General features: G+C 45.5%; 1 protein-coding gene across 7 annotated transcripts; it reads right to left on the reverse strand.

The window, feature by feature from the left end:
* Positions 1-3,155: 3,155 nt before the first annotated feature.
* EGFL7 (EGF like domain multiple 7) lies at positions 3,156-23,143 on the reverse strand. Of its 7 annotated transcripts, none has more exons than XM_081178888.1 (10): positions 22,896-23,143; positions 20,252-20,323; positions 11,744-11,927; positions 10,996-11,118; positions 10,183-10,298; positions 7,981-8,076; positions 7,442-7,597; positions 5,668-5,738; positions 4,918-5,080; positions 3,156-4,178 (listed from the first exon to the last, which is right to left on the reverse strand). In XM_081178888.1, the coding sequence occupies exons 3-10, from the start codon at positions 11,821-11,823 to the stop codon at positions 4,156-4,158; spliced, it is 828 nt and encodes a 275-aa protein (XP_081035014.1). In that variant the 5' UTR covers positions 11,824-11,927; positions 20,252-20,323; positions 22,896-23,143; the 3' UTR covers positions 3,156-4,155. The 7 variants fall into 7 exon arrangements, with proteins under 7 accessions (XP_081035014.1, XP_081035011.1, XP_081035012.1 ...); XM_081178885.1 differs by having other exon boundaries at positions 20,252-20,326; XM_081178886.1 differs by having other exon boundaries at positions 22,892-23,143.
* Between the last annotated feature and the right edge of the window lie 4,362 nt (positions 23,144-27,505).

The following is a 27,505-nucleotide window of genomic DNA, read 5'->3' on the forward strand; positions in this document are numbered from 1 at the left end:
CAGCCTGTGCCAACCTCCATGTTTCAGACTTCAAACACTTATTATCATCATCTCTGAAACTTGGCCACCTTGACTGAGAGCTGATGGGAGGATGGCATCCCAACACCATCCAGAGGGTACCCACCCCCATCCAGGCTGAGGGGGGTACCCTTCTCTATCTGGGTGTCATCAGCCAGGACACAGTACCACCCTCCCACCCAAATACAACCCTGGGAATAATAATGGATTTTTGCTTAAAAGAAGGCACACACACACTTTCCGAAGTTCTTTGTGTAAAGGGTGTCCTCAGCATGGACTTGAAGGGCCATCAGCAGGTCCTGATCCATGCTCAACCCTCTCTTCAGAGCAAGTGGGGCTTATCTCAGTTGCCCTCTTGTTCCACATCTAAGGCAGGAATGCACTCAGGGAAAATAAGGGAAAAGAATCCCATAGGCCCTTGAGCAGAGCTGCCCCCTCACTCCAAGAACGGAAGGAGGCTTGAAAGCCAAATTGCTTCTGGGGTGTGTTTGTATTACAAGACTTGTTCTAGTTTTACAAACATCTTTGCACAAAGGCAAGTTAGGCAAAAGCGTCCAGCCCAGGCAAAGTTTCTGTCTGGCCTGCTTTTTTGGCTCTCAGTTCCAAGTGATAATTTTGTTTCCAAGCCACAAATAGGATGTGGCCATGGTGTCTCTCTTGCCTAGCGGCAGGTGAGCGCTGGAGTCTTCATCTCTGTGGCTGGGCATGGGCAGGGCAGTGTGGCACAGGGCACCCAGTTGCTGAAACTGCAAAACCCAGCAGATTCTCTGCAGCCTGCCTGCCTTTCAAAACAGCTGTGCCAGTTTCCACCAAGTTTGATTAATAACCCCACTCACGCTGGAGGAATAGGGAAAACTACTTCCACCTGCTTGCACCTTCCAGGTGTTGCTGGACTCTCAGCCCCCATCACCCTCTCTGGCTATGCCCATGGGACCAACGGCACTTCAGAGTTCAACTCTGATATTCCAGAGGGTGCCAAGTTGGGGAAGCCTGCAAGTAAGTCACACCCCTTGAAAGCATTTTTGGGTGGGAGGAAATAAAGGGCTGTATCCAGCATTAGTCCTAGACCAACTGAACAAACTTGATTTTCCATGGCTGTAGTTGGATAAAGCCTAGAGGTTTTCTGTTTCAAGTTAGGAGTGTGAGGTAAGATTAAAGACACAGGACCCCCCCCCCCCCAACTTGGGCAGCTGAGATGCTTTGGCACAGATGATGCAGTCCGCAAACTGGTACCCGTCGGATGCTGTTTGTTTCCCCAACTCCCATGAGCCCTTCCCAGACTCCCATGGCAAATGTTCTGCAGTGGTGATTGGAGTTGCTGTTGAACACCTGGAGGGTACCATGTTGATGAGCAGCTGATGTGGCCAAACCTTCATAGTCCATTCTAAGGGCTTTCTAGCCATGGGTCAGGGTGGTTTTCTATCTTCCCCACTGTTTTTCCACGGAAAACCCACTCTATACTAGCTTCTATAGCAAATAACCATAAAGGTGTTGTCCTTTCCAGTAGCTCGATAACTTGTCCACACCATATAAACTACTTATACAGTCGTGCCTTGGTTGACGGAACGCCTTACGGCTCAAACATTTTGGCTTCCAAACACCGCAAACCCAGAAGTGAGTGTTCCGGTTTGCGAACGTTTTTTGGAACACGAACGTCCGACGGGGCTTCCACGGCTTCCGATTGAGCGCAGGAAGCTCCTGCAGCCAATCGGAAGCCTCATCTTGGTTTTTTAACGTTTTCGGAAGTTGAACAGACTTCTGGAACAGATTCCATTCATCAACCAAGGTACAACTGTACCATGATTCAAAAGTCAAAGAAAACCAAATTGTTGTTTGCTGCATAAGGAGTGGGTTTTCCAGAGGGAAACTAGCAAGGCAAATCAAAGTGTGGGTCAGATCCATGTGTTTATGTACAGGAAGTGGCCAGGGATGGGGGGGCTGCCACCCTCTGACCACTTGTGTTAGGAAGACAAGATTAGGGACTAGCTGCTTGTTCCAGGCCAAACTGTTCCACTTCCAGGCTAAATATATTTTTCCCAGTGATCATTATGGGGGATGTTAATGGGGACCTCCTTGGACTGTGCAATCCGGGACACTGTGTTTGACCCTGGCTGCAGGACTGGGGCTGCGTTTATGCACAGGGGACAGGGAAAGAAATAAATGGGGGACATGGGGGACAGGGAAAGAAATAAATGCCTCTAGCAATGAGTGACTGCATGCTGTTGGTGTTTTGAGGGGGGGAAATGTGTGGTCTGATTTTTATAAAGCACAATTTATTTAAAGAGAAGTGTCTCTGATGTGGCGTGGTTCATTTTGCAGAAGGAGCTTTGCTGTTTGGGGCAGCGGGAAGAGGTCTCAAATGCTCCCTTGGTGTTTGCACAATTAGGCTGGATGTTCCCCACCCAGCAATGTATTTAATGGTTCGAGATGAAATGATTGGCCTTAAAACGGTATGACTTTGAAATTCCATACCAGGATTATCATAACAACTATCCAACAGAGCCTTATTCTACCTTCCCCCACCCCCAAAATTTGCAGCTATATTGCCACTGAATGGGGAGGCTCTGTGAAGTTCTAAAATCCTCTACTCTCGAGGCCTGTGTTTATTTATTTCATACAATTTATATACCACTTGATTGTGTAAGAAAACAAAAACAAACCTCAAAGCGGTTCACTAAAAAGGTAAAATAATAAAATTATCAAGACGAAAAATTAGCAACAATAATTTAAGCCTTTTGAAAAGTTGAAATAACAATAGATTAAAAAGAGACTAAAACTGGCACCTGTATAGCCTGTATAGGCTTGTCTAAACAATGTTTCAGAGGGAACCCATGAGGTGTCAATAGACAGGGAGTTCCAATGCAGGCGCTCATCATCAAATATGAGGGGGGGGGGTGTATACAGCCACTAAATTGAATTGGAAGCTCTATGGATTTCTTAAAATCATCTACTTGGGAGCCCTGAATGTTGGTAACAGCCACCACCATTTCTGGCAGTAAATTCCCCCAGTACAGTTACTTGTCTTCTGAAGAGAGGTCACACCCAGTGACCCTATTTCTGCACATGGGTGCTATGCCACCCTCCTCTCCTGAAGCCCATTATTGCAACCTCTTCCCAAAGTATAGCATTTAACTCTCTTTGTGTGTGTGTCTTTTATTGGAGAAAACAAAACAACTTATTTCCAAAAGGAAAATAATAATAATATTGCATCAGGTCATTACTGGTGTCAAGCCTTTGCACTTTTGCAGAAGAGTGAGTAAATTGTACCATTAAGTTCTCTCTAGGCAATTATTTTCAAAATAGGAAGGTTTTGAACACGCTTATGGTGGCAGAAGAAAACAGGAGGCATGGCTCAGAGTTGGGTGGAACCTGCAGCTCTCCAGAACATAAGTATCATAGAGTTGAAAAGCTGGCTCCCAAGGATCATCTAATCCAATGCAGGAATCACAGCTAAGCTGACACTGGACTCTTGTGAGGATGCTGAACTAGATGGGCCACTGGCCTGATTATGTTGCCGGATGCTTAACTCCCATCAGCCAGCCACCCACCCCAGCTGGCATGGCTCAAGGGCTAGGAATGATGGGAGTTGTAGTCCCAAAGGTATCAGGTTTGGGCAGAGCTGCTTTAAGATAACACAGCCTTCATCCTCTCTTCTCCTTCCACCAACCAAAAAACAAACAAACCAGGTAGTTTACTGAGCTAAAAAGGCCAATGGTCTAACTTGGTATAAGACAGCTTCTTTTGTTGCTACTTGAGTCCTTTATACAAAACAATGAGGTCTAGAATCTTGCTTAATTTTCAAGGAAAGAACTGAAACCCTGGATAGCCGCTGCTGCCAGTATAGACAATACTGAGCCAGATGGACCAAGGGTCTGACTCAGTATAAGGCAGCTTCCTATGTACCACATTTGGGGATGAGGGTTGCAAGCTTCTCTATTACCAGAAGCTGCAGCTTGTTTAATTTTCAGGACGCCAATAAGAGTTCCTTTCTAGCTGGCATCCTGTGTTTCTTTATCACCTGATGGCTTCACTTTGCTTCTTTAGTCCACAAAGTTATTCGCTGCTGTACAGATGCATATTTTGGTGACACAGAAGAGGCTAGGAGTCCTGCTCCATTTGAATCTTCTGTTGTCTTCCTTAACGTTCATTTTTGCAAGAACCTGCAAGGCGGAGAGAGAGAGAAGTGATCAAAGCCATCAAAATGATATTCCCATCTGTTTGAAATCCAACAAGATGTTGTCCCCCATCCCTGCCAGCTATTATTATTATTATTATTATTATTATTATTATTATTATTATTATTATTATTATTATTATTATATAATAATAATAATACCCAGCCTACTTCCAGGATTCAAGGCAGCTAAATCAACACACAATTAAATCAATACGCATAAAAATACAAAAAGCTACAAACGTATAGAAGATTATTGTTAAATAGGAATTAAACTCTTAATAGAACTAAAACAATATAAAAGCAGATATATTAAAAGACAAAATAATAAAAACATGAGTGGGGATTTGAACCCTAGTCTACCACCTCCTAGTCCTCATTTAATCCCCACAACAACCCTATGAGGTAGGTTTGTTTCAGAAGCAGTGAATGGCTCCCAAGGTCACACCCAGTGAGCTTCAGCGCCAAGTTGGGGGGGGGATTCAAACCATGGTCTCTCCTTGATCCCTAGTCCGACACTCTTAACCACTGGCTCTCCCAGGTTGTATCACCTTAGAAGGGGTGTAATTATCAAGAAAAGACGTTGTCCTTCTGAATTTGCCACTACGCTCCTGTGCGTTTCCCATTTCCCAGCATTTGTTGAAAGGGGAATAAACAGGGTTAATGAAAGGGAGGCTTGTGCAGTCTGCTGTCCCCCCACCAGCACACACTTTATTGCCACTTACAAATCTCCAGCCGCTCCTCCAGGAAAGAGATCTGCTCACTGAGAGAGTCGATTCTGTCCAGCTTCTGCAGAGAGTGCACCAGGAGGGTGATGGGGTCAGCAGGGGTCCCCTCCAACCCTGGTACCTCCACTTTGAGGAATGGCGCTAGCGTGAGCTGAAATTTCTACCCAGAGAAGTTTGGCAGGCCGGGGGTGGGGGGGAGAGTGGTGGAAGAGAAACAGGTAAACCTTTAGTGAGGTGAGCAACAGGTATCTACCCACAAAGACCAGGTGTGACCCCAGATGCCGCTTTTGATTAAAAAAAGAAGAGGAACCATTGCTGCCATGGTTAACTAAGGCATAACTACAACAGGAAAGCCACTCATGGAGAGGTTCATAACCAAGACCAGCCAACAAGCCACTCAAAACCCCCACACCAGGAACCCTTCTCTCACCCACCACAGCATCTGTTAAATGTAAGAACATGAGACGAGCCTGGCTGCCGGATCAGGCCAAAGGGGGTCCATCTAGTCCAGCATTCTGTCCTCACAGTGGCCTCACCAGCAGCCCTGATGGGAAAAAGTCCCCAAATGCAATAGCAATTCTCCCCGCCTGTGGTTTCCAGCAACTGGTACTTGCAGGTAGACTGCCCCTGGGCATGGATGTTCTACCATGACAATAGTAAATTACATGCTAAGGGCCAGGAGCCTGTTCCCCACCCTTGCAGAGGGACCCTCTTCCCAGCCACCAAGAACTAGCAGAGAAGACTCACTTCCTCCAGAGCGGCCATCCTGGTCTTCAGCTGCCGAACTTCATCCTCCACCATCAGGTTGGTGGTCCTAGCTGCACAGGTTTCACGGCAAAGAGGGAGAAAAATTGCAAGTAAAACGGTGGTTCCTTGAACAAAAGAAACTGAAGATTCAATCAATCAGTCTGGTATTCATAGCTGGACTGTCCCTGGGCATGGAAGTTCTGTGGTAACAGCAGATCTATGCAGAGTCCTCGTGGGTCTGGCCAAAGGGGGTTCATCTAGTCTAGCCACCTGTTCTCACAGTGGCCAACAAGGTGCCCAAAGCAGGACCTGAGCATGAGTGTGCTGCCCACCTGCAATTCCATCATCTGCACAGGAAGGGTTTCCATTGACCAGTCCCGCCCAGGCAGAAGGACATCTCTGTAGGCCACGGGTGGCAGCATGGGGTCGTTCCCACAGCACTGGGGGATGTCCTCTGCAGCACACCTGAGAATCTGAAGACGATGTGTGGGTCCTCGCACATCCTTCTGACGCAGGTGCCGGGCTTCCGCGCATTATTACTCACGGTACGAGTTTGAAGTGGCACAGCGCGTACCAAAAGTAATAATGGGCGGCAGTCAGCGTTGGCTCGGGGTGCTTCTCTTCTTCCAGGAGGCTAGAGGGCAATGGAGGCAAACAGACTATGGGGGAAGCAGTTCCTTCAGCCCACTGGAGCTCAGACTGGGCACTTAAGAGGAGTCATGGCATGCTCACACTCGGAGCCGACTGCTCTTGGCAAGGCCAAGGCCACGCATGGATGTTATGCGGAACAGGTAGGCAAAGGTGACGAAGAGCACGTGGGCTGCCCCAAAGCACAACTTATGGATGATAGGAGAAAGCTGGTTTTCTGCTAGTTAACAGTGTGGTGCAGCAGCAAAAAAAAAGGTAGTGCAATTTGAATGCCTCTGATAACAAAAGGCAGAACATGAGATGAGCCTGCTGGATCAGGCCAATGGCCCATCTAGTCCAGCATCCTGCTCTCACAGGGGCCAACCAGTTGCCCCAATGGGAAGCCCACAAGCAGGATCAGAGCACAAACACTGGTGTGAATGGATCAATGTATTCCAAAGGCCTGGGTGATAGCCAGTGAAGCTTGAATGTTGGAAGATTCAAGATAAAAAGAAGGACTTCATCATGCAGCACAGAGTTAAGCTAGGGAACTCACTGCCACAAGAGGAAGCGGCGGCCCATCCAGTCCTGCATCTTGCTTTCCCGGGGCTTTTCTACACTTCCCCTTGTCCCACGGCTTACCCCTGGGGAAATGCACTGTTTGCTGCTGAATCAAAACCAATGCCAATCAGTTTCTTCTACAGTTTGACTTTGTTCCGATTCAGTGGTAAACAGAAGTTTTCCCTGGGGGGAAAGCAGCAAGGCAAACAAAAAAACCCACTCAGACCCATGCTTTCTAGGCACAAGACAAGTGAAAGTGTGGACAAACCCACAATGGTCACCCAGAGGTCCCCATGGGAAGAAGACCCCAAACAGGACCTGTGACTTCTAGCAACAGGAATTCAAAAGCACTACTGCCTCTGACCATGAGGGCAGAGATTAGCCAACCTGGCTAGTAGCAACTGACAGTCCTCTCATCCGTGAAATTAGTTTAATCCTTATTTAAAGCCATCCGAGTTGATGGCTGTCTCCTGCAGAAGTGAGTTCCACAGTTTAACTTATGCACTATTTAGAATAATAATGGCTGAAATGCAAGGCAAAGCTACAAGGCCACCCCAAGAGTTCGCCTGATCTATGTTGGCCTTACCTGGGCTCACGGCATCCGTGGGCACTCCCAGAGCCTCACAGGTCCTTCCATCCGCACCGAGTTCGTAACCTTGCTGGCAGGTGCAGCGGTAACTCCCAACCACGTTGTGACAGGTGTGGCTGCACCCGTGTCTCCCTCCAGCACATTCGTCCACATCTGAAACCACGAAAGGAATTGTGTCCTAAAGGATGGGTCTTAGTCCAGCCACAAGAGCAAAGTCACAAAGCCCCAAACTATTTACCGCTTGATTGCGGGGGTTGTACTAAGTGACCCTTGGGGTCCCTTCCAACCCTACAAGGGCCAGGCTTATTCACGAAATAAACGAATTCAAACTTTTTAAAAAAACCCTGCTTTTGTTTGTTTGTTTTTTTGCAAGGGAAGTTGAGATTGTGACTACCAGAGACCTGCACCCGCAAATTCATTCTGAGCACCCATGGAAGGCAGTCCTGATGTATTTGGATAGACAGATAGAAAGGGAGAGAAAATGGTTAGAAAGGTCCTCAAGGACCAATTTTGGGGGGGCAGGAAGTGGCCTTTACCTTTCTGGCAACTCTTTCCGCTCCATCCTGAAGGGCAAGAACACTTGTTAGGGGACAGACACTTCCCACCATTCTGGCAAGGGGGGCGGCAGATTGCTGGAAGAGAAGGCCATGGTTAAAACAGGGGTGTGTGGCAAGGAAGATCCTTAAACGTGGCCCAGGAAAATGTTTCTGCTTTCAAACTGTGTGTGTTGCTTCTCAAAAATCAATTAGTAATAGGTAAAAGGCCACAGTGGTCTGTGGAACAGACTCCCTTGGGAGGTTGTGGACTCTCCTTCACTGGAGGTTTTTAATCAGAGGCTGGGCACCTGTCAGGGAAGCTGTGATTCCTGCCTTGCAGGGGGTTGGACTAAACGACCCTTGGGGTCCCTTCGAACCCTACAGTTCTATGATTCTATGAACACTGGACCCAAGACTGACCATGGTTCAACCCCACCACCACCACAACTTGGCCCTGAAGCGCAGTGGGTGTAACACAAGGAGGCAGTCACTGCCTCTCTGCCTGACCTACCTCACAGGGTTGTTGTGGGGATTAAACAGGGAGGGAGAGAACCATGCAGGCCACCTTGAGCTCCTTGGGAGTAAAAAGGTGGGGTTTAAGTGCAACAAATAAACAGATACTGGCAAATAGTGGTGTCCCCACTGCTCACTTGCAGCCCGAGCAAATGGGCATGCATTCTTTATATACAAATCAGCATACATAATTTCACCTGACTAAATGAACCTCCTAAATGGTTCTTTTTTTTCTGGGTTCAGAGCCCGACACCCCAAACCCCACAGATAAGGATAACATCAAAGCAAGCTAATTAGCTTATATCAAAGCAACTGAATATAAACATATATAAGCTCATTGCTGCATCCACTACCAATTAATTGTGGGGTTATCTTGACTCCCAAGATGGTATTGTCCCTTGCATAGGAAAGATGGAGAAATGCTGCTGGGTGACTGAGAGAAGGCAGAACTGTTCAACCCCTACTTTGCCTCTGTCTTCACCCAAAAGTAAAGCAGTGTCCCACCTAGCGATAACAGAATAGAAGATGCAACGAGGGAGCTGCAGCCTAAGATAGGAGAAATGGTGATAAAGGAACACCTAGTTAATTTAAATGAATTCAAATCTTGACATCCTGATGAGCTAAACTCAAGGGTACTAAACAGGTTGCAGATGTAATCTCAGAGCCTCAGATGATTCCTCGTCATCCTGGGGAAAAGTGACAAGAGGAATGCCACAGGGTTCTGTTCTGGGCCCGTTGCTATTAAACATCTTTATAGATGACTAGGTGCAGATGGCAAACTGGGGAGGGGTAGCTAATACCGCAGAAGACAGAATTGACCTTGACAGATCAGAGAACTGGTCCAAAGATGACCTTGACAGATCAGAGAACTGGTCCAAAACTAACAAAATGAATTTCAATAGGGACAAATGTAAGGTTCTACACTTTGGCAGGAAGAACTAGCGGCATAAATATAAAATGGGGACACCTAGCTTGCCAAGTAGTACATATGAAAACTATCTAGGGGAATTAGTGGACCACAAGCTTCATGTGAGTCAACAGTGTGATGCAGCCACAAAAAGACCTAATGCAATTCTAGGCTGCACCCACAAAGTCTAGTATCCTGATCAAGGGAAGTCATAGTTCCACTTTATTCTGCCTAGGTCAGACACCACCAGGAGTCCTGCGTCCCGTTCTGGGTGCCACAATTCAAGGATATTGACAAGTTGGAACATGGGCAGAGGAGGGTGACCAAGATGATCAAGGGTCTGGAAACCAAGTCTTATTGAGTGAGATGGGTATGTTTAGTCTGGATAAGAGACTAAGAGGAGATATGATAACCATCTTCAAATAACTAAAAGGGTGTCCCATAGAAGATGGAGCAAGCTTCTTTTCTCCTGACCTGGAGGGTAGGACCCGAACCAATGGCTTCAAGTTACAAGCAAGGAGATTCCAACTAACATCAGGAAGAACTTTCAGTAAGAACTGTTTCACAGTGAAACAGACTCTCTCAGAAGGCGGTGGACTCTTCTTTGTTGGATGTTTTCAAGCATACGCCTGTCACATTTGACTTCGTTGAGATTCCTGCATTGCAGGGGGTTGAACTTTGGGTGCCTTTCCAACTCTACAATTCTATGAGTATATGGTTCAATGATTCTATGCTTAGGAAACCAAGTGAAGAATGAATGAATGAATGAATGAGAGGCTTACCTATACTGCATCCATGCCCAGGAGCACTATTTGCCCGTCTCCACCCAGGACAGCAGGCATATGTTGGATAGGACTGCTTCCGATAGGCTAGGCGCTGGGCAGTTTTGTAGATGGTTCTGCAAATAACGCCAAAACACAAAGATTTAGTATTCAGAGCCTGCAAGGCTTTTAAAAAAAGAAATGGCTATTTTTACCATTTCCACGAGAAAAAGGAAACAAAAGCGTTCAAAAGAAAGTAAGACGAACATCTGGATGGCCAGAAGAGGCCCATCCAGCCCAGCATCTTGTCCTCACAGTGGCCAACCAGATGCCTCATTGAGAAGCCCCCAAGCATGATTTGAGCACAGGAGCCCTCTCCCCCTCCAGCAGTTGCACGTAAATGGTATTCAAAAGCACTGCAGCCGCCAACTGCAGAGGCAGGAAGAGAGTCCCACAGTTTAGCTATGTGCCGACTGAATTAAGTCCTTCCTTTTATCTGCTCTGAATCTTCCAGCATTCAACTTCATTGGATCTCTGCCATTTCCAGTGTTACTTAGAAAGGCAGTAAAACTTTTTTCTTCTTCTATCCATTTTTTCCCATGCTGTGCTTAATTTGATAAAACTTCCACCTCTTATTTGCCTTTTTTAAAAAAAATCAGGGTTTCCCAAACTTGAGTCTCATGTTGCTTCTGGACTACAGTTTCCATCATCCTTGACCACTGCTCCTGCTAGCTAGGGATGATGGGAGTTGTAGTCCAAAAAAACAACATCATCTGGAGACCAAAGTTTGGGAAACCCTTGTCTACACTAAAAAGGCTGAGGATTACTCCATACCTGTACATACTGCAGAGCCTGTATCCTTGGCACAAGGTGAGGTAAGGCTGGTACATAGGTTGGGCATGGGACACGGGGTAGGACACCACCTGGCTCTTCAGCCCCATGGAACACACTCTGGGCCTGCAATGGAGAAACCAAATACAGACCCCCCACATCAGGTTTACAGCAGCACAATACGAGCCCCGCAACACGTGCCACATCCTTTCCGTTTTGCACTTGCAAGGATCCCTCCTCCAGCGAGGAAGAAATCTGATTTGAGGCAGGGGCCTGTTTTTGGCCTAGCTGTGAAAAACTTCCTCCCCAGGCATGCAAAAGCTGATGTGTATTTTAATATGCAAACTTGTTTTCAACGTCCGATTTCGCTGGTAGTTTTAGTGCGTTTTTTTGTATTTTATGTAACCCACTTAAATGTTTTGATGATTATGCAGTATATAAATCCAGTTAAATAGTTGCATATGTCAGAATCTGATATCTGGCCTCCTACGCACGCATTTACACACACATGTACATATTTTTAAATTACTTGTGGAGCCTTCCTTAGAAAGGAAAGGAAAAAGGAGAGCCAGTGAAATCAAGTAGAAAGCAACACAATATCCCAGCCTTCTTGCAACCTACTAGGCAGTGTGGTGCAGTGGTTAGAGTATCAGATTAGGATCTGGGAGATCAGAGTTCAAATTCCCACTTGGCCATGACGCTCCAAGCAAAACAGCCTTGGAAATGGGGCCCGAAGAGAAAGGACACTTACCCTGGTCTAGAGGAACACTCAGCATTGATCACAGCAAGGATGAAAAGGACCAATGCCAGAAGGCAGCTGATCCTCCTCATTTCCTATCCTCTGCTGGGCCTTTTCTCCCCCACCCCTCCAGTGTAGCAAATTCAGGTATGGGTGGGGGGGTGTTTCACAGCAAGGGGCTCTTCAGTGTGCACACCTGGAAACAAAAAGAGAGAGAGATGAAGGAATTTGACAGCACTTTGCACGCATGCAGGAGACTACAGCTGAAATGAACAGGGGTTGTGTTTGTTTGTGTGTGTGTGTGTGTGTGTGTGTGTGAGAGAGAGAGAGAGAGAGAGGGGGGGGGGATGGAGAGAATATGTCACACTTGCAATCCCAGCCTCTGAAAGGGTAAGTAGTACGACTCATGCAACATGTTGGTGATTAATATACACAGAGCAATAATTATATATACTTTATCAACCTTCTGAGAAAAATACAAAACATTAAACAAAGCCACAGAGACTTGCGAACTACCCAGCCTAAAATGAACTTATAATGTCTGGTTTCAATAGATTTTTCAAATGCTTAACTCAGTCTTTTAGATAAGTTCATGAAGATACCAACAAAAGGTAAGTTCGGTGTTATTCACAATACTGAGAGATACTAGTGGGGTTGTAGATAGATGTTAATAAAGTTGTAGACAATGAAGTTGTAGACGAAAGGGAAAGGGCAGGTAAGAGGTAAAAAAAGATGCACCTGTCTGTGGGTTTTCAGGGACTCAGTCAAAAACAATGAAAAGTCAAATAATTGAGCACCTATTTAAATCACCAGAGCCAGCAAGAGGTGACACAGAATCACAGAACTGTAAAGTTGGAAGGGAGCCCATGAGTCATCTAGTACAACCTCCTGCCATGCAGGGATCCCAGCATTTGTAATAAACATGACATGATAATAATAAAAAATAAAACGAATGACAAACTACATGGCAAGTAAAAGGTGGACGGGGGGGGGGGGATCCCTTTTTCTCCCTTTCCCATAACACTAGAACTTGTGGACATCCAATGAAGTTGACTGTTGGAAGATTCAGGACAGACAGTTAAACTATGGAACTCCCTCCCACAGGAGACAATGATAGCCACTGACCTGGACGGCTTTTAAAAAGGGATTTGACAAATTCATAGAGGACAAATTCATATTGAAGGCTACTACCACAATGGCCAGGCTCTGCCTTAACAGAGGCAGCGATGCTTCTGAATCCTAGTTGCTGCAAGAGAGGGCTCTTGTGCTCAAACCCCGCTTGCTGGTTTCCCTTTTGAACACCTAGGGAGCCACTGTGTAGAACAGAGTACAGTGGTACCTCAGTACCTCGGTTTAAGAACTTAATTCGTTCCCGAGGTCCATTCTTAACCTGAAACTGTTCTTAACCTGAGGTACCACTTTAGCTTATGGGGCCTCCCGCTGCTGCTGTGCCACTGTTGCACGATTACTGTTCTCATCCTGAAGCAAAGTTCTTAACCCGAGGTACTATTTCTGGGTGAGCGGAGTCTGTAACCTCAAGCGTCTGTAACCCGAGGTACCACTGTACTAGATTGGAACCAGCAGGCTCTGCTTATGTTCTTAATTATCTGACAAGGCAGTTTCTTCTTATGTCCCAAGGGGAACTGTCCCATCAGGGCCAGACCTCAACACTTTTAGGGAAAAGTTTAGCAACCCACAAACAGAGCTGATGGTTCAGTCATGAGCACTATCGTGCTTGCATCCTGCTCACGGTGGGTTTTCCAAGGGGCATCTGCCCGACAACCAGACGCAGGATGAGGCAGGCTCTGGGTCCAATCCAGCAGCCAGACTCCTCTTAATGTAGAGCACGGGGGATTTTTGATCAGCACCTGACCTGAGAAAATCTGCAGGAAACTGTTCTGCAGAGTAATTTACACTCCTACATATGAAGCATTATTATTAACTTGGGGAGAACCATGGGAGACAAAATATTCCTTAATGGAGTGGTGATAGATAGATAGATGATAGATAGATGATAGATGAATTATATGAAATGTGCGAAAGTTTCACCCCCAGCCGTCAGAATTCTCCAGCTTTGTAAAGGAAGAAGCACTAACCCACCCCACCCCAGGCAAATGAAGAGATTTGAACATGGAAATAAACTTTAACTGAAAGATAGATATGCTGAATGCTTTTTAGAAACCAGATGGCTGAAAAGACTTTTTGGCATCTCACATTTGCCACTGTCACTGATCTCCTGGCTTTGCCCTAACCGCTGCTGCAGCTGTGGTCGTGCCTCTGGTCCAGAAGTTCAAACCCTGATTTCTGGACATCTGGCTAACTGGACATCTGGTTAGGAAAGCTGGACCCGGGAACAGCTGCCAGACCAGTTGCCATCACCATAGAAAGCAGGGGAAAACTTGAGGTTCTTCAAATAACGGGGTGTCCCTATAGCACCCTGCTCCACCCAATGCATTTGGTGAGAATTTCTGATCAAAATATGCCCATGAGGAATTATATGGTACTTAAAGGCCACACTTGATTAAAACATGTAAAATGCATTTAACACACATTTAAAACACACCCATGAATCCTGGAAACTGTGGTTTGTTAAGGGTGCTGGGAATTGCAGCTCTGTGAGGTGAAAACTCACAGAGTGCCCAGGGTTTCTGAGGGAAAACCATGTGCTTTAAATGAATGGTGTAAATGTGACCCTGCACCAGAAAGGGAGAACCCGAAGCAACTGATTCAAACTACAAGAAAGGAGGTTCTGACTAAACATACTAAACATTCCAGCTAAAACTTTCTAAAAGTAAGAGCTGTGAGACAGTGAGGCAGTCTCCTTTGGAAGGTGGTGGACTCTCCTTCCTTGGAGGTTTTAAAGCAGAGGTTGGACAGCCATTTGTCCTGAGATTCTTGCATTTGGAGGAGGTTGGACTAGATGACCCTTAGGGTCCCTTCCATCTCTACAATTCTGAGTAGCACACAGCATCTTGGGAAATGTCAAATATCCAAGCCAGCCCCCCTTGGGGTCTGGACATTACCAAACATTCATAATGCATAGTTGGCGGCTAAGAGCCAGGAATTAGCAGCAGCTCATTGGAGATGTAAAAATCTCTTCCAATTCATGCCGAAACTGTGTTAACTCTCACACAACTCCCTTATGTGCATTCCAGGTCCTGTTCCTCCACTCCAAAACAATAAATAAATCCCAGAACACCATCAACTGTGCAGTCATGAAATTATGCTTGCAGGAAGAGAAATTCCAGCAGTCAGCCCGACTCAGATCTAAATACATTCCCACAACATTCCTCTCCATCAGCGCCACTAACTAAATGAGAATGATGCCAGATAATGGGAAACATTCACAAATATCTCCACGTTATGAAGGGACAGTGCTGGTTTCTGAAAATTTGTAAGCAATGTCAATGTAGCACAGCAGCTGTGGTTCTTGAACTACAGGGGGTTGGACTAGATGGCCCTTGGGGGTCCCTTACAACTCTACAATTCTATGACTCTATAGTAAATAGGGCACACTGTGGCTTAACTGCAATCCTAGGTTTCGCTTAAAACCAACCCGTTCCTCATATAGGTTGCAATCAACAAGGAGATGCTTGAGAGCGCCACTGCAGAGCTTATGTCCTGTGTTCCAGTCCTACCTCATCTCCAGGTAAGGCTCCCAGCAGCCAGCACCACCCATGGTGAGGAAGGACCTTTGAACCACCAGCTCTGCTCCTGTGCTGATAAACTTTTTCCTAAAAGTGTTGAAGTCTGGCGCTGATGGGACAGTTCCCCTTGGGACCTGCTGTTTCAAATGGGTTTTCCATTATTTTATTGCCCATTGAGTGAACACTGTTTTTGACCAAGTTCTGGAAAACCCACAGACAAGTGCATCTTTTTACCTGTGATCTGCTCTTCTCCTTCAGAGGCTGAGATTCAAAGTGTGATTCTCAAACACACACACACACACACACACACACACAAAACCAGTTCATTCCAGCTGCTCAACTTTGTGCTGGAGAATTATCTCCAGTCTTCTACACGCATGCAAAGTGCTTCCAAATTCGTTCAGCTCACTTGAACAGGACGGACACCTAGGAGCAGTGGGAATCTCTCAGTTAAATTACTGAAGCTGATAATTAGACAATTTCATGGAGCAGTAAGAGTCTATCAACGGCTACAAACCACAGTGACTATGATCTGCCTCCACAGTCAGAGCCAGCAAGTGAAATCACAGAATCATAGAATTGCGGAGTTGGAACGGACCCCAAGGGTCATATAGTCCAACACCCTGCAATACAGGAATCTTAACTAAATCATCCATGACAGATGGCCATCCAACCTCTGCTTAAAGGTAAAGGTAAAGGGACCCCTGACCATTAGGTCCAGTCATGACCAACTCTGGGGTTGCAGCGCTCATCTCGCTTTATTGGCCGAGGGAGCCGGCGTTTGTCCGCAGACAGCTTCCGGGTCATGTGGCCAGCATGACTAAGCTGCTTCTGGCAAACCAGAGCAGCACACGGATACGCCGTTTACCTTCCCGCCAGAGTGGTACCTATTTATCTACTTGCACTTTGATGTGCTTTTGAACTGCTAGGTTGGCAGGAGCAGGGACCGAGCAACGGGAGCTTACCCCGTCACGGGGATTCGAACCGCCGACCTTCTGATCGGCAAGTCCTAGGCTCTGTGGTTTAACCCACAGCGCCACCCGCGTCCCTAATCTCTGCTTAAAAACCTCCAATGAAGTCCACAACCTGCGAAGTGAGACCATTCCGCTGTAGAACATCTCTTAGAACAGCTCTTGCCTTTAGAAAGTTCTTCCTCGTTTCTTGTAACTTGAAACTGTTGGTTCAAGTCCTACCCTTCAGAGCCGGGGAAAACAAGCTCACTCCATCTTCCATGTGACAGCCCTTTAGAGATTTGAAGATGGCTCTCATATCTCCACTCGGTATCCTCTTTTCCAGACTAAGCATGCCCAACTCCCTCAACGGTTCAAGGGATCACATCCCTTCTCCTCCACAACCAATTTGATCTTACTAGCTCTCAACATCAGGCCTCCCCCGCAGGACCATTGTGAGGTCAAAGCAGCATTTTTAAAAAGCATGTTTGGTTTAAAGTTTTAAATAGCTTTTAAAAACTTTTTTAAAACTGATAATCTCATTGTTTTATTCTTTTCATAAACCACTTTGAGGTTGCTGTTCCTTTGCAATGCATATACAGTACATATACATATTATTAAATAAGGAATAGATAAAGATTGGGTTTGAAAAACATTATTGGTCAAAACAGGTTGCATCAGCTATCTAAAATATCCTGTGCATTATTATTTTTTAAACACGCGTAAATACTTTTCTTTATGCATTTGCTTAAAAAATGAAGCTTTTCTATGTTAACGGCAAGTTAAACTTTTTTTACCACCACTAGGTGGGGAGGTCGTCTAATTGTCATACATATACAATATATAAATTTAAAGAGCTTTACACTTTGTGTAAAAGGAGTCTTCTGTGCAACGGGGTGGGTAGAACTATTGTTCAAGCAACAGAAGCGAAGGAGATTCTCTCCGGGGGCGGGTTTGGAACCCATTCACAACCCGCCCGCCCCGGTTCAGTCCTATTGTTTAAGCAACAACTCCTGCAACAAATCTGTGCAGGAGATTCTCCTAAGTTCTGCTGCCTTATCTGCCCTCTTCTCCACCTCTGCAAATTCCGCTTCCCGCGCCACCGAGAGGGACCCTTCGCCGCCCGCTACAAAATGTTTTGCAAAAGTTGCATTGCACGAGCGAACGAGGCTCAAACAAACAACAGGCACCCACCGCCCCAAACTCCCTCCCTCTGTACTAAAAAATCTTGCATTAGCAAAAAGGAAAAAAGAAACCGGATTTTGGAATCTCACACACACACAAAACACCACACAGGTCCCTCTTTCTCCTCCCAAATCCAGCAGCTGATTTAAGTCTCGCTTTGCCTCAACCAAAGCGTGCAAACAAGAGAGAAAAATGGGGGGGCAACATTAAAAGCCCCCAGCAACGGTCCTTGCAGGCGCTTTTCCGCTTTCCAAAAAATAAATAAATGCTACTCACTTTTCCTGCAGAGGCGCTTTTGCAAACCGGCCGCTTCCTTCCCACCCCCCGAAGAAACCAAATCTCCTTGCCACCCCGCTTCCTTCTCCTCCTTTTCTTCCCGTTTTTTTTTTTAAAGTAATATCCAGAATTGCTTTTTAACACACACACACACAGCATGTCTACCTCGCCTTTGCTCGCTTCTGTCTCTCAGCCAGTCCACTGATCTCAAGGAAAGGATTATCAAGAAAAGATTTGAGCTCTGCACCATCCTTGGACGTAGGGGGGAACCGTCCACTTTTTTGCAAAGAGGTTGCAGATTGCAAGAAGAAAGGAATTCTTTCTGCACTGTTCTCTCCCTCCTCCTCCTCCCATTAAAGATAAGAAACTTGCCTTCAGAAAACTGTCCCAAGAGGACAGTGCCTCCTCCTTCTCCATAAACCGCCTGAACACGTGTTTGTGTTTTTTGAACCCCGGGGTAAAAAAAAAATGAACAGGGAGGTTACTTCTTCAGGAATCAAGAGAACCAGAAACTTAGGTCTGGGTAACAGCAGGTGAGAAAGCTAGTGAAACTGGTCCTGAGTTGCTATCTACAGCCAAATCCTGTCCACCCCCCCAGATAAGCTCTTCCTTGTTACAATGGGACTGACTCCCCAAGGGAAAGCTAGAACGTTAGCGCTGAGAGCCTACAACGTGTGAACAAGGTACAGTGGTACCTTGGGTTAAGAACTTAATTAACAAAAATCCTTTTTTGCATTACTTTGGTTTTGGAATGCTTTGGTTTTGGAACAGATGTCTGGAACGGATTAAGTTTGAGAACCAAGGTACCACTGTAAACAAAACAAAAATTTAAAAGGTATCCATTACAGTGGTACCTCGGGTTAAGTACTTAATTCGTTCCAGAGGTCTGTTCTTAACCTGAAACCGTTCTTAACCTGGAGCACCACTTTAGCTAATGGGGCCTCCTACTGCTGCCACGCCGCCGGAACACGATTTCTGTTCTCATCCTGAAGCAAAGTTCTTAACCCGAGGTACTATTTCTAGGTTAGCAGACTCTGTAACCTGAAGCGTATGTAACCTGAAGCGTATGTATCTTGAGGTACCACTGTATCAGGTTTGGGCCTTCAGTTGGACATCTGGGAATGGGGTGCAATTTTGCAGTACATCTTATTTCCCCTTGTTTATGAACAAAGCCCTACTCAAACTTGACCCCATGAAATAAATGGACCTGCTAGCAATGCCCATTCATTTCTGTGGGTCTACTCTAGATACAACCAGGAGCTTGCATCCCACCCTTTCAACATTTTTAAACATTTGGCAAGCAATACAATTAAATAATAATTTTGTTATTAAATCAGGGCATCATCGCAGCAATATATACTGGTAGCTATTTTTGAAAGCACTTGTGCATGGATCCTTGTGGTGATCACAATGAAAAGCGTCTACACACCAAAAATTACTACTACTATTACTAATAGTAATAATAAACCGCCCTTCACCTTAAGGCCCCAGGGCCAGATGCAACAATTAAAATAGTTTTAAACAATTGCCACCGAAATAAGTTAGGTTCTAAGCACATTCTTTCCTCTTTCCGAAAAGAATCCTGAAAACTAGTTTGTTGAGGGTGCTAGGAACTGTAGCCGTATGAAAAGTAAAACGTGCTTTAAATATCAAGTATGTGTCTGAAGCACAGTAAATTCAGTATCTGACAACAGATAAGCAATTTGTGGCAGATCATGAGAGACCCTAGTCCTCATGAAACCCTGGAGAGCTGCTGCTGATCACAGAAAATGTTATCGGGCTAGACAGACAGTTAGCTTAAGCCTCACAAATTAGAGTCTACATACAGCAGCCTCGCTTGGAACAGAAGAGGCGAGTGGCACATTTAGTCAATCCTCCTGTTCTCACATTAGTCTAAAGGTTGACTGTAGGAAACAAGCAAGCGGAATTCTAAGACAAGAGCCCTTTCCCCTCCTGTGGTTTCCAGCAACTGGTATTCAGAAGCATTGCTGCCTCCCAATTGTGGAGGCAGAACATAGTCTTTATGGCTAATGGCCATCAATAGTCCTCTCCTCCATGAATTTGCTCAATCCTCTTTTAAAGCCATCCAAGCTGATGGGCATCACTGCCTCCTAAGGGAGTGAGCTCCACAATTTTGCTCTGCGCTGTTTGAAGAAATTATCCCTTTCATCTGTCCTGAACCTTCCCACCTTCAGCTTCATTTGATGTCCCTAGGTGTCAGCCCCCATGCTTTCTCCATGCCATGCGTCATTTTATAAACTGCCATGCCTCTTCCTTGCATTTTCCGTAAACCCAAAAGTCTCAAATGAAGGAGCCTTTCCTCTAAGGGTAGTCATTATATCCCCTTGATATTTCGGTTGCCCTTTTCTGAACCTTTTCCAGCTCCACAATATCATTTTAGCCTTGTTTTATTTACTTGGCAAAAGGTTAGGGACTGTATTGCAGCATCTAAAATGACTCACCTGAAGCATCTTGATCCGTCATCTGTCATTAAACCAAAGTGGATTCTCTCCAAAGGGCACTTTGACTTCTTACTGCTGGAGCAAGAGGAAAAAGCACAGTTGTGCATAGTCTAAGAGGTGGTTTTGCGGGATGCCTTAATCAGGCATCCATTAATGAGACGGCTAATGCATACAATTTGCTCAGATTGCCAACTTTCTGACTGACTCCTGCTCCTGTGTTTGGTTTGGGTTTTTTTACAGCAGCTGAACCACCACCCCACTGCAGACATTAATAGGTGGCAGTGCTTCATTCCAGCTGTGAAAAGAGTCCCTTGCTGGTTTCTGCAGAGCACATTAAAGGCATTAAAGGTTGGGGACCCTGGACTTGAACTCACATCTCCTCTGAGGGTTGGCCATGCTCTCTCCTGGGTCTGATGGGAGCTGGAGTCCAATAATATATGGGGGTGCAAAAGGCCCCCTTCCCTGATATGCAGGAAAGTATTTCAGCTACCGATACATCCTTTTTGTACCACGGATGTCAAATGTTAAAGAAAATTAGGAATATGTCAGGAATTCAAAATCTGCCGTAGCATTTTAGAAAGTCAGCCAAGAACATTGGCAGAGCCTTTTCATCCCGCTTACAGGGAAGGCAGATTTGCTCTGCCACTTCCCTCACTCAGGTCCAAAAGAGAGTGGCAGAAGAAACAGTTGTGAGGGGCTTGGCATGGGTAGTCAGAGGTTGTCACACCCATTCCAACCCACCATCCTTCTCTCTGCTGCTTTGACCAGATTCAAATGAGACGGCCATCCCCCCTGCCCGCTCCCCTATTGTATCTCACAGTAACATCAAATTTTAGATCTGAAAAATCATCTAGTCTAACCCCCTGCAATGCAGGAATCACAGCTAATCTTCACGCTCTGAAAACAGCAAAAAGATGACTGGAAAGAGTCATGCAAGAGTTTCTGCTTGCCATGCAAAAGAACCCCGGTTCCATGCCTGGCATGTCCAGATGAAGCTGGAATCCTGTCCAAAATCCTGGAGAGCCACGGCCAGTCTGTGCAGACAACACCGAGCTAAAGGAACCCATGGTCTGACTCTGACTAAAGTAGCTTCCTGATTTCCAGTTTGTTCAGAACTATGAGGACTAGAATCTTTCTTTATGCCTAGGGGAAGGGCCATAGCTCTGTGGTAGACAGCACTGTGATATATCACCTGCACTAGCTTAGTACTGTCTACACTGACTGGCAGAAGCTCTCCAGGATTTTAGGCTGGAGTCTTTTTCCCAGTCATTATGTGAAGGAGCTCAGGATTGAACCCGAGACCTCCACACTACAGTCCTCTTTTTTTTTTTTTAAGAAAGCTTCCTCAAAGTTATTTTTCCTTTTTTTGTGCAAAATTTTTATTAAACATTGAAATATTTACATACCAATTCCAGCTTTTAAGTTTGTTATACATTTCTCTTTAAACTTTTACTTCCCACCTTTCCTTACATGCTGTTCTCCATCCCATCCTATCTACATAATGCATTCTAATAAACATTTAACCTAAGACACATTCTTCCATTTCAAATATTATCATTTTTCTTCCACTGCTCTCAAAGTTATTTTCCTATCAAGTCAGATCACTGGCATCTCTAGCTCAGCGTTGGCAGTAAAACTCTAAGGTTTCCAGGCAAGGTACTTTATTTATTCCCAGCCCTACCTGGAGCACCACTGCGGATTGAAGTTGGCACTTTTGGTATGGAAAACAGGTACGTACTCAGCTGCTAAGTTATGGGTCTTCCTATAAACATAAAGTAAGCATCTAGTCCTCATGGTAACGGCCAAATGGCTGAATTAAACAGGAACACGGGAAGCCACTTTACGTTGAGTATCTGGTTCATTATTGCCCACATTGACTGGAAAGATTTTGGAGAAGAGGTCTCTCCTAGCCAGTCCTGGAAATGCCATCAGAAATTGAACCCGGGACCCTCTGCGTGCCAAGCAGATGCTCTGCCACAGTACTACAGACCTTCTCCCCGAAACCAAATAAGGTTCCAGTCCTCATTGTTCTGTATAATAAAGGGCAGAATTAAACAGCAGCATAGGAAGTGCCTTCAAACACTATGTTCTGCTCAGTTCTGTCTACACTGAGCAGCCGCAGGAGCTCTCTAGGATTACCAATAGGGAATGACTCCCAGTCCTACCTGGAGTTGCTGCCAGTGGGAGGGGGGGGCTCAAACCTGGGACCTTCTGCTCTTCCACAGAGCTATGACCCTTTCCCAAAAAATAAAGTAAGATTCTAGTCCTCATGGTACTGAAGAAAGGACTGTATTATATAAAGCCACAGGAAGCTACCTTATAACAGAGCCAGACCACTGGCCCATGTAGCTCAGGACTGCCAGCACTGACTGGCAGCAGTGGCTCTCAAGGGATTCAGGCAGCTCATGTTCCCAGCCTTGCCTGACAAAGTCATTGGGTATTGAACCTGGGTCCTTCTGCTTGAGAGGCAAATGCTCTGCCACTGAGCAACAGCCCCTCTCCTAAAAATAAAAGACCACAGTCCTCATAATTCTGAATAAATGGACTGAACCTCGCACCTGCCACTGAACGACAGCCATCCTCTGTGGTCTGGCTCCCCAAACAACCCCAAGCCTTAGAACCTCAACAGTCATACGATACCTGCCATGTGTCCTTGTCAGCTGTCTGTGCCCCTCTGCGGCGGCCAGGCAAGGTGGGCCACTCTCTGTCTCCCTAAGCAACTCCCATCGAACGCAGTTGCCACCATGGCCAGCACCACCTCTGCCGGCCTTCGCAGCTCCATGGCGGGAGGCCTGCCCTCCCCAGCCGGGGCTGCTTCTGTGCTTGCTCCCTCTTTCTCTAACTCCGTGGTCCCACTGTGATGCTGTCTGGAGACAAGAGGTCCCTCTGGATGGGGAAGGGCAGCCTTTTTATTCCCGCCTTCCTGTGCAAATCAGGACTGGGATGGACAACCTGGGCAGGAAATCCCTGCGGGTGTCACTGGCTGATAAGGAGCTTTGCAAGCAAAAAAAAACACACAAGCCAACTCAGGAGGGACCTGGAGAGAAAAAATTCAATACCTTCTCAGTCTGTAAAGGGATAGGAGAGTTGAAAAGACTCCCTTGGTAGATGTTGGGCTCTCCTTCCTTAGAGGTTTGTAATCAGAGGTTGGCTGGCCATCTGTCATGGATGCTTTAGTTGACATTCCTGCACTACAGAGGGCTGGACTAGATGAACCTTGGGAGATCCCATCCAACTACACAATTCTATCATTCCATGAGGAGGCAGATGGGACTTGTGAACAGGGGGCCAAACTTTCATCCCCAGGGGGGTGGCACTTGAGGATTGGGTGATCGGAAAAGCGTCTGCCAGAGGCCATGAAGAGCTACTGTTGGTCAGAGCTGGAAGAGTCAGGCTCTTGGTCCATCCCTCTCAGTATTGTCCACACTGACTGGCAGCTCCTTTTCAGAGATCAAGACAGGGGTGTTCCTATCCCTTCCTGGAGATGCAGGGATCAAACGAGGGACCTTTGGCGTGTAAACCAGATGCTCTGCCACTGAGCTACAGCCCTTCTCACCAAAATATAGTGAGATAGCATAGTTGGTTAGAGCATGGGTGCTGATAATGTCATAGGTTCAATCCCCGTATGGGATGGCTGCATATTCCTGCACTGCAGGGGGTTGGACTAGATGATCCTCAGAGTCCCTTCCAACCCTACAATTCTATGATTCTATTATTCTAGTTCTCACAGTTATGAACAAAGGGCCTTTTCCAAAGGCTTGTTGGTATCTCACCATGGCTGCTTTGATTTCAACAAGCATTGGCCATGAAATCTCAAATGCTATCTATCAGGATCACAGTTATACTGTACTGCATGTTAAAAACTGAACACTATCCAGGGCCAAATTTTGAAATCAAACGCCAAATACTCAAAGCAAATACAATCACATGTCAAATATCTAACAGGCTGCTGCATCTGACAAATGCATCATTTCCTGTGGTGAGTCTGTGCTCATCTCTTTTATCCTGATATTGTCTCTCCTCAGACAGGTTCTGCAGGTTTTGGTAGTGCTTGAAAAACTTGCAGAACTGTTTTAGCGAGAGCAAATTCTAGGTGCGCCTATCGCAGGGGAAATGTTTGGGGAATATCCAAAATATTCAGAAATGAGCTGAGGCTTGGATAGCTCAGTTGGTAGAGCATGAGATTCTTAATCTCAGGGTCGAGGGTTCAAGCCCCACATGGAGCAAAAGATTCCTGCATTGCAGGGGGCTAGACTAGATGATCCAGGTGGCCCCTTCCAACTCTGTGATTCTATCACCCTGTGAACATTCAGCACCAAAATTAGAGACCTTTTTGAGGAGCAAATTCAGTGCAATTCTAAATTGGTATAAGATTATGCATGGTCTGGAGAAAGCAGATAGAGAAAACTTTCCCTCCCTATCTCCTAACTGGTGGATATCCTATGAAGCTGAATGTTGAAAGGTTCAAGGAAGGAATGCAGAATGGAAGTGAATACAGCATATACATTTAATAAATAACCACCCCAGAAAACAAGGCACAATCCACACTGTACATTTAAAGCAAATTCCCCCTCAAAAGAACCATGGGAGCTGTCGTTTGTTAAAGGTGCTGGGAATTGTAGTTCTGCCAGGCGTAAACTATAGTTCCCAGCATTCTTATTGGGAAGCCGTGTGCTTTAAATGTATGGTGTTCAGTCAGCTTGAGTCAAAACTAATTCCACGTCAAAGCAGTCTTAAATTAAGGGTTGTAGCCACATTCAGTGGGAGTGTTCAGTAATATTAATGGACCCGACGAACCAAGCCCATTCATTTAAATGGGTCTACTCTGTGTAAAAAGTACTGGGACACAACTCATTATCTGTTAAGAATTAATGGAACAAAGATTTATGCAGCAGGTCATCTGAAAAAGCCCCTACCCACTGCCCAGTGTTTGGCCATTTCTGCTTCTTAAGAGTTCCACAAGTTAATTATACATTAAAGGGGCACCACTTTGGGTGACTTCTGAGTTTGTATGAAGGAAGGAGAAAGAGATTCCCCTAACCTAAGCGATTCTTTATTTCTGGTGGCTGTGGGATTGTGTAATAACAGAGGAAGTGCTTTGCCCAAATGCAAGTAGAAGGCACCTACCCTTTTCCTCTGTGGGTGGTGGTGGTGGTGGTGTCTGTGACAGTTGTCAGCACACTCATGGATAAAATTGCATAAATAGTCAGTCAGTGGCGGTGCTTTCTAAGAGCGTAAAAAGAGGCTTCTGGATCAGGCCAATGGCCCATCCAGCCCAGCATCCTGTTCTCACAGTGACTAACCAGGTGCCTTTTTTCTGGGAAACCTGCAAGAAGAGTTCAAGCATGAGCAACGAACTCTCCTCCTGTGGTTTCCAGCAACTGGTATTCAGAAGCATAGAGGCAGAGAATAGCCATCAGGGCTTGTAGCCAAAAAACACCCTGTACCACAATACCCTGCATTTAGACCCTGCTAAACCTCATTTGAAAGATGAACAGGACCAGAATACACACCCAGAAGCCCACCTGTATACAACACGCCTACACCTTCTCACTTTTATGACTCCATCAAGTGTTCTTACAAAGAATAATCTCCAATTTCCTGACTTCCCATGCTAAAGGCTGCACTCAACCTTAAAATATAGTTAAGAAAGAATAGTGAGGGTGTGTTGTTGTTGCTGCTGCTGCTGCCATGTGCATTGATTCTCCCTCAACCTCTTGGGTTTCAAGGGTATCAAATGCACACTCACATTGTTTTAGCCACTTATCTCTCTTCATCAGGGGCGAGGGAAAGTGGGGAGGAGAAAATGCTATTATTCTGGTGAATGCACAGTCAGTATTTTTTAAAAAAACAATGATTATTTTGGGGAGCGAAAACTTCCTGGTTCAGCAGGACTCTTCTGGCAGGGTCGCTTTGCAGAGTCAGGAGTTCAAACCCTGATAAGGCTTATTTTATTTCTGCATATGTGCATTTTAGTAAAGATTCCTTTTAAAAAATCATTTTATAATGCATATAAAACAGAGAGAACTGTTATAAGAACAGATGGAAATTAAAAGATGGAAAAACAAAATTAGAAAATAGGCGTGTAGAATTCGCTTGGTTGCACATGGAATGAAATGACAAAAGTCCAAGTAAGGACTATCAGTGTTATCAGATTATCAGTTCCAGATTTACCAGATTTGGGTCAAGGGTTGTCATGAAAGTGTATATGTCATAAAAGAATGCCAGGTCTCATATAGAAATGCCTGGGGGTTCTATTCCTCAGCTCTGTGATTCTGTGATATCTGAAAATATGCATAATTTTCTCCATTCTGGCTCTATTCCAGAGTGGCACTAAGCACCCAGTGTAAGATTTTGGGCTGATTTCTGCTGAGTTGCAATTACTATTTGAGCTGCCAAAATCATACATCGGATGATCAAAATCTTTTTGACAGCTTAGCTACAACATGTCTACTTTGGCATCATCAGAAATATTCAGTGATATTAATTACGGACAACAAACAATAGCTTCTTTAATAATAGTACCCTTAAGAGTAAATACTTTATTATTAAGAGCATAATAATAATATTCAGGATTTAGGTACCAGTTTGGGGAATCCATGGCTCTCCAGGTGCTGCGGACAACTCCCATCAAAGGAGGCTGCCTTATACATTGGTCACAGCATCACTGAATACTAGAGGTGAAAGTGACCCTGAAGCTCATCTGTTCCAACCCCCTGCAATGCAGATCCACTGAGCACCTCAATGCTGTCTACAATGACTTGCACCTGGAGGTGCTGTTGAGGATTGAATCTGGGACCTTCTGCATGCAAAGCAGGTGCTCTGACCCTGTGCTATGACTCCCCCACTCCCCCGAGTATAATAAGGTTCTATTCCTCGTAGTTCTGAATAAAGGGATGAATTGAAGAGGAGCACAAGCAGCTGGCTTATACAGAGTCAGGCCCTTGGCCCACCTAGCTGAGTATTGTCTACGTCGTCCGGTAGTGGTAATGTTAATTTTGGACAAGAAACAATGGTGTCTTTAATTTACCATACCTTTCAAAATTAAATCTCAAAAATCTTGCTAAGGATTATTTTTATTATGCTGGAAGCCACAAGGATTTTGTTGCTTTAGAGTTATTCAAGGCCTTTCCCCCTTCAAAAAAAAAAAAAAAAAAATGCAAAGGGATGAAGATTTGCAATGAGGGATTTCAGCTCATTCCGTTCCTGCCCCTTGCTAGTTTGCACCCTCGACTACAGCTCGAATAACAGTTC

The sequence above is a fragment of the Podarcis bocagei genome (assembly GCF_964188305.1).
Source record: "Podarcis bocagei genome assembly, chromosome: Z".
NCBI lineage: Eukaryota > Metazoa > Chordata > Lepidosauria > Squamata > Lacertidae > Podarcis > Podarcis bocagei.

Excerpts from the sequence above, each read along its gene's own strand:
- EGFL7 (XM_081178888.1), bottom strand. The coding sequence starts at position 11,823 with ATGAGGAGGATCAGCTGCCTTCTGGCATTGGTCCTTTTCATCCTTGCT. Across the intron at positions 10,299-10,995 it reads AGGCTCTGCAGTATGTACAG|AACCATCTACAAAACTGCCC; the intron begins GTATGGAGTAAT and ends CGTTATTTGCAG. Across the intron at positions 5,739-7,441 it reads CACGGATGCCGTGAGCCCAG|CTAGGACCACCAACCTGATG; the intron begins GTAAGGCCAACA and ends AAACCTGTGCAG.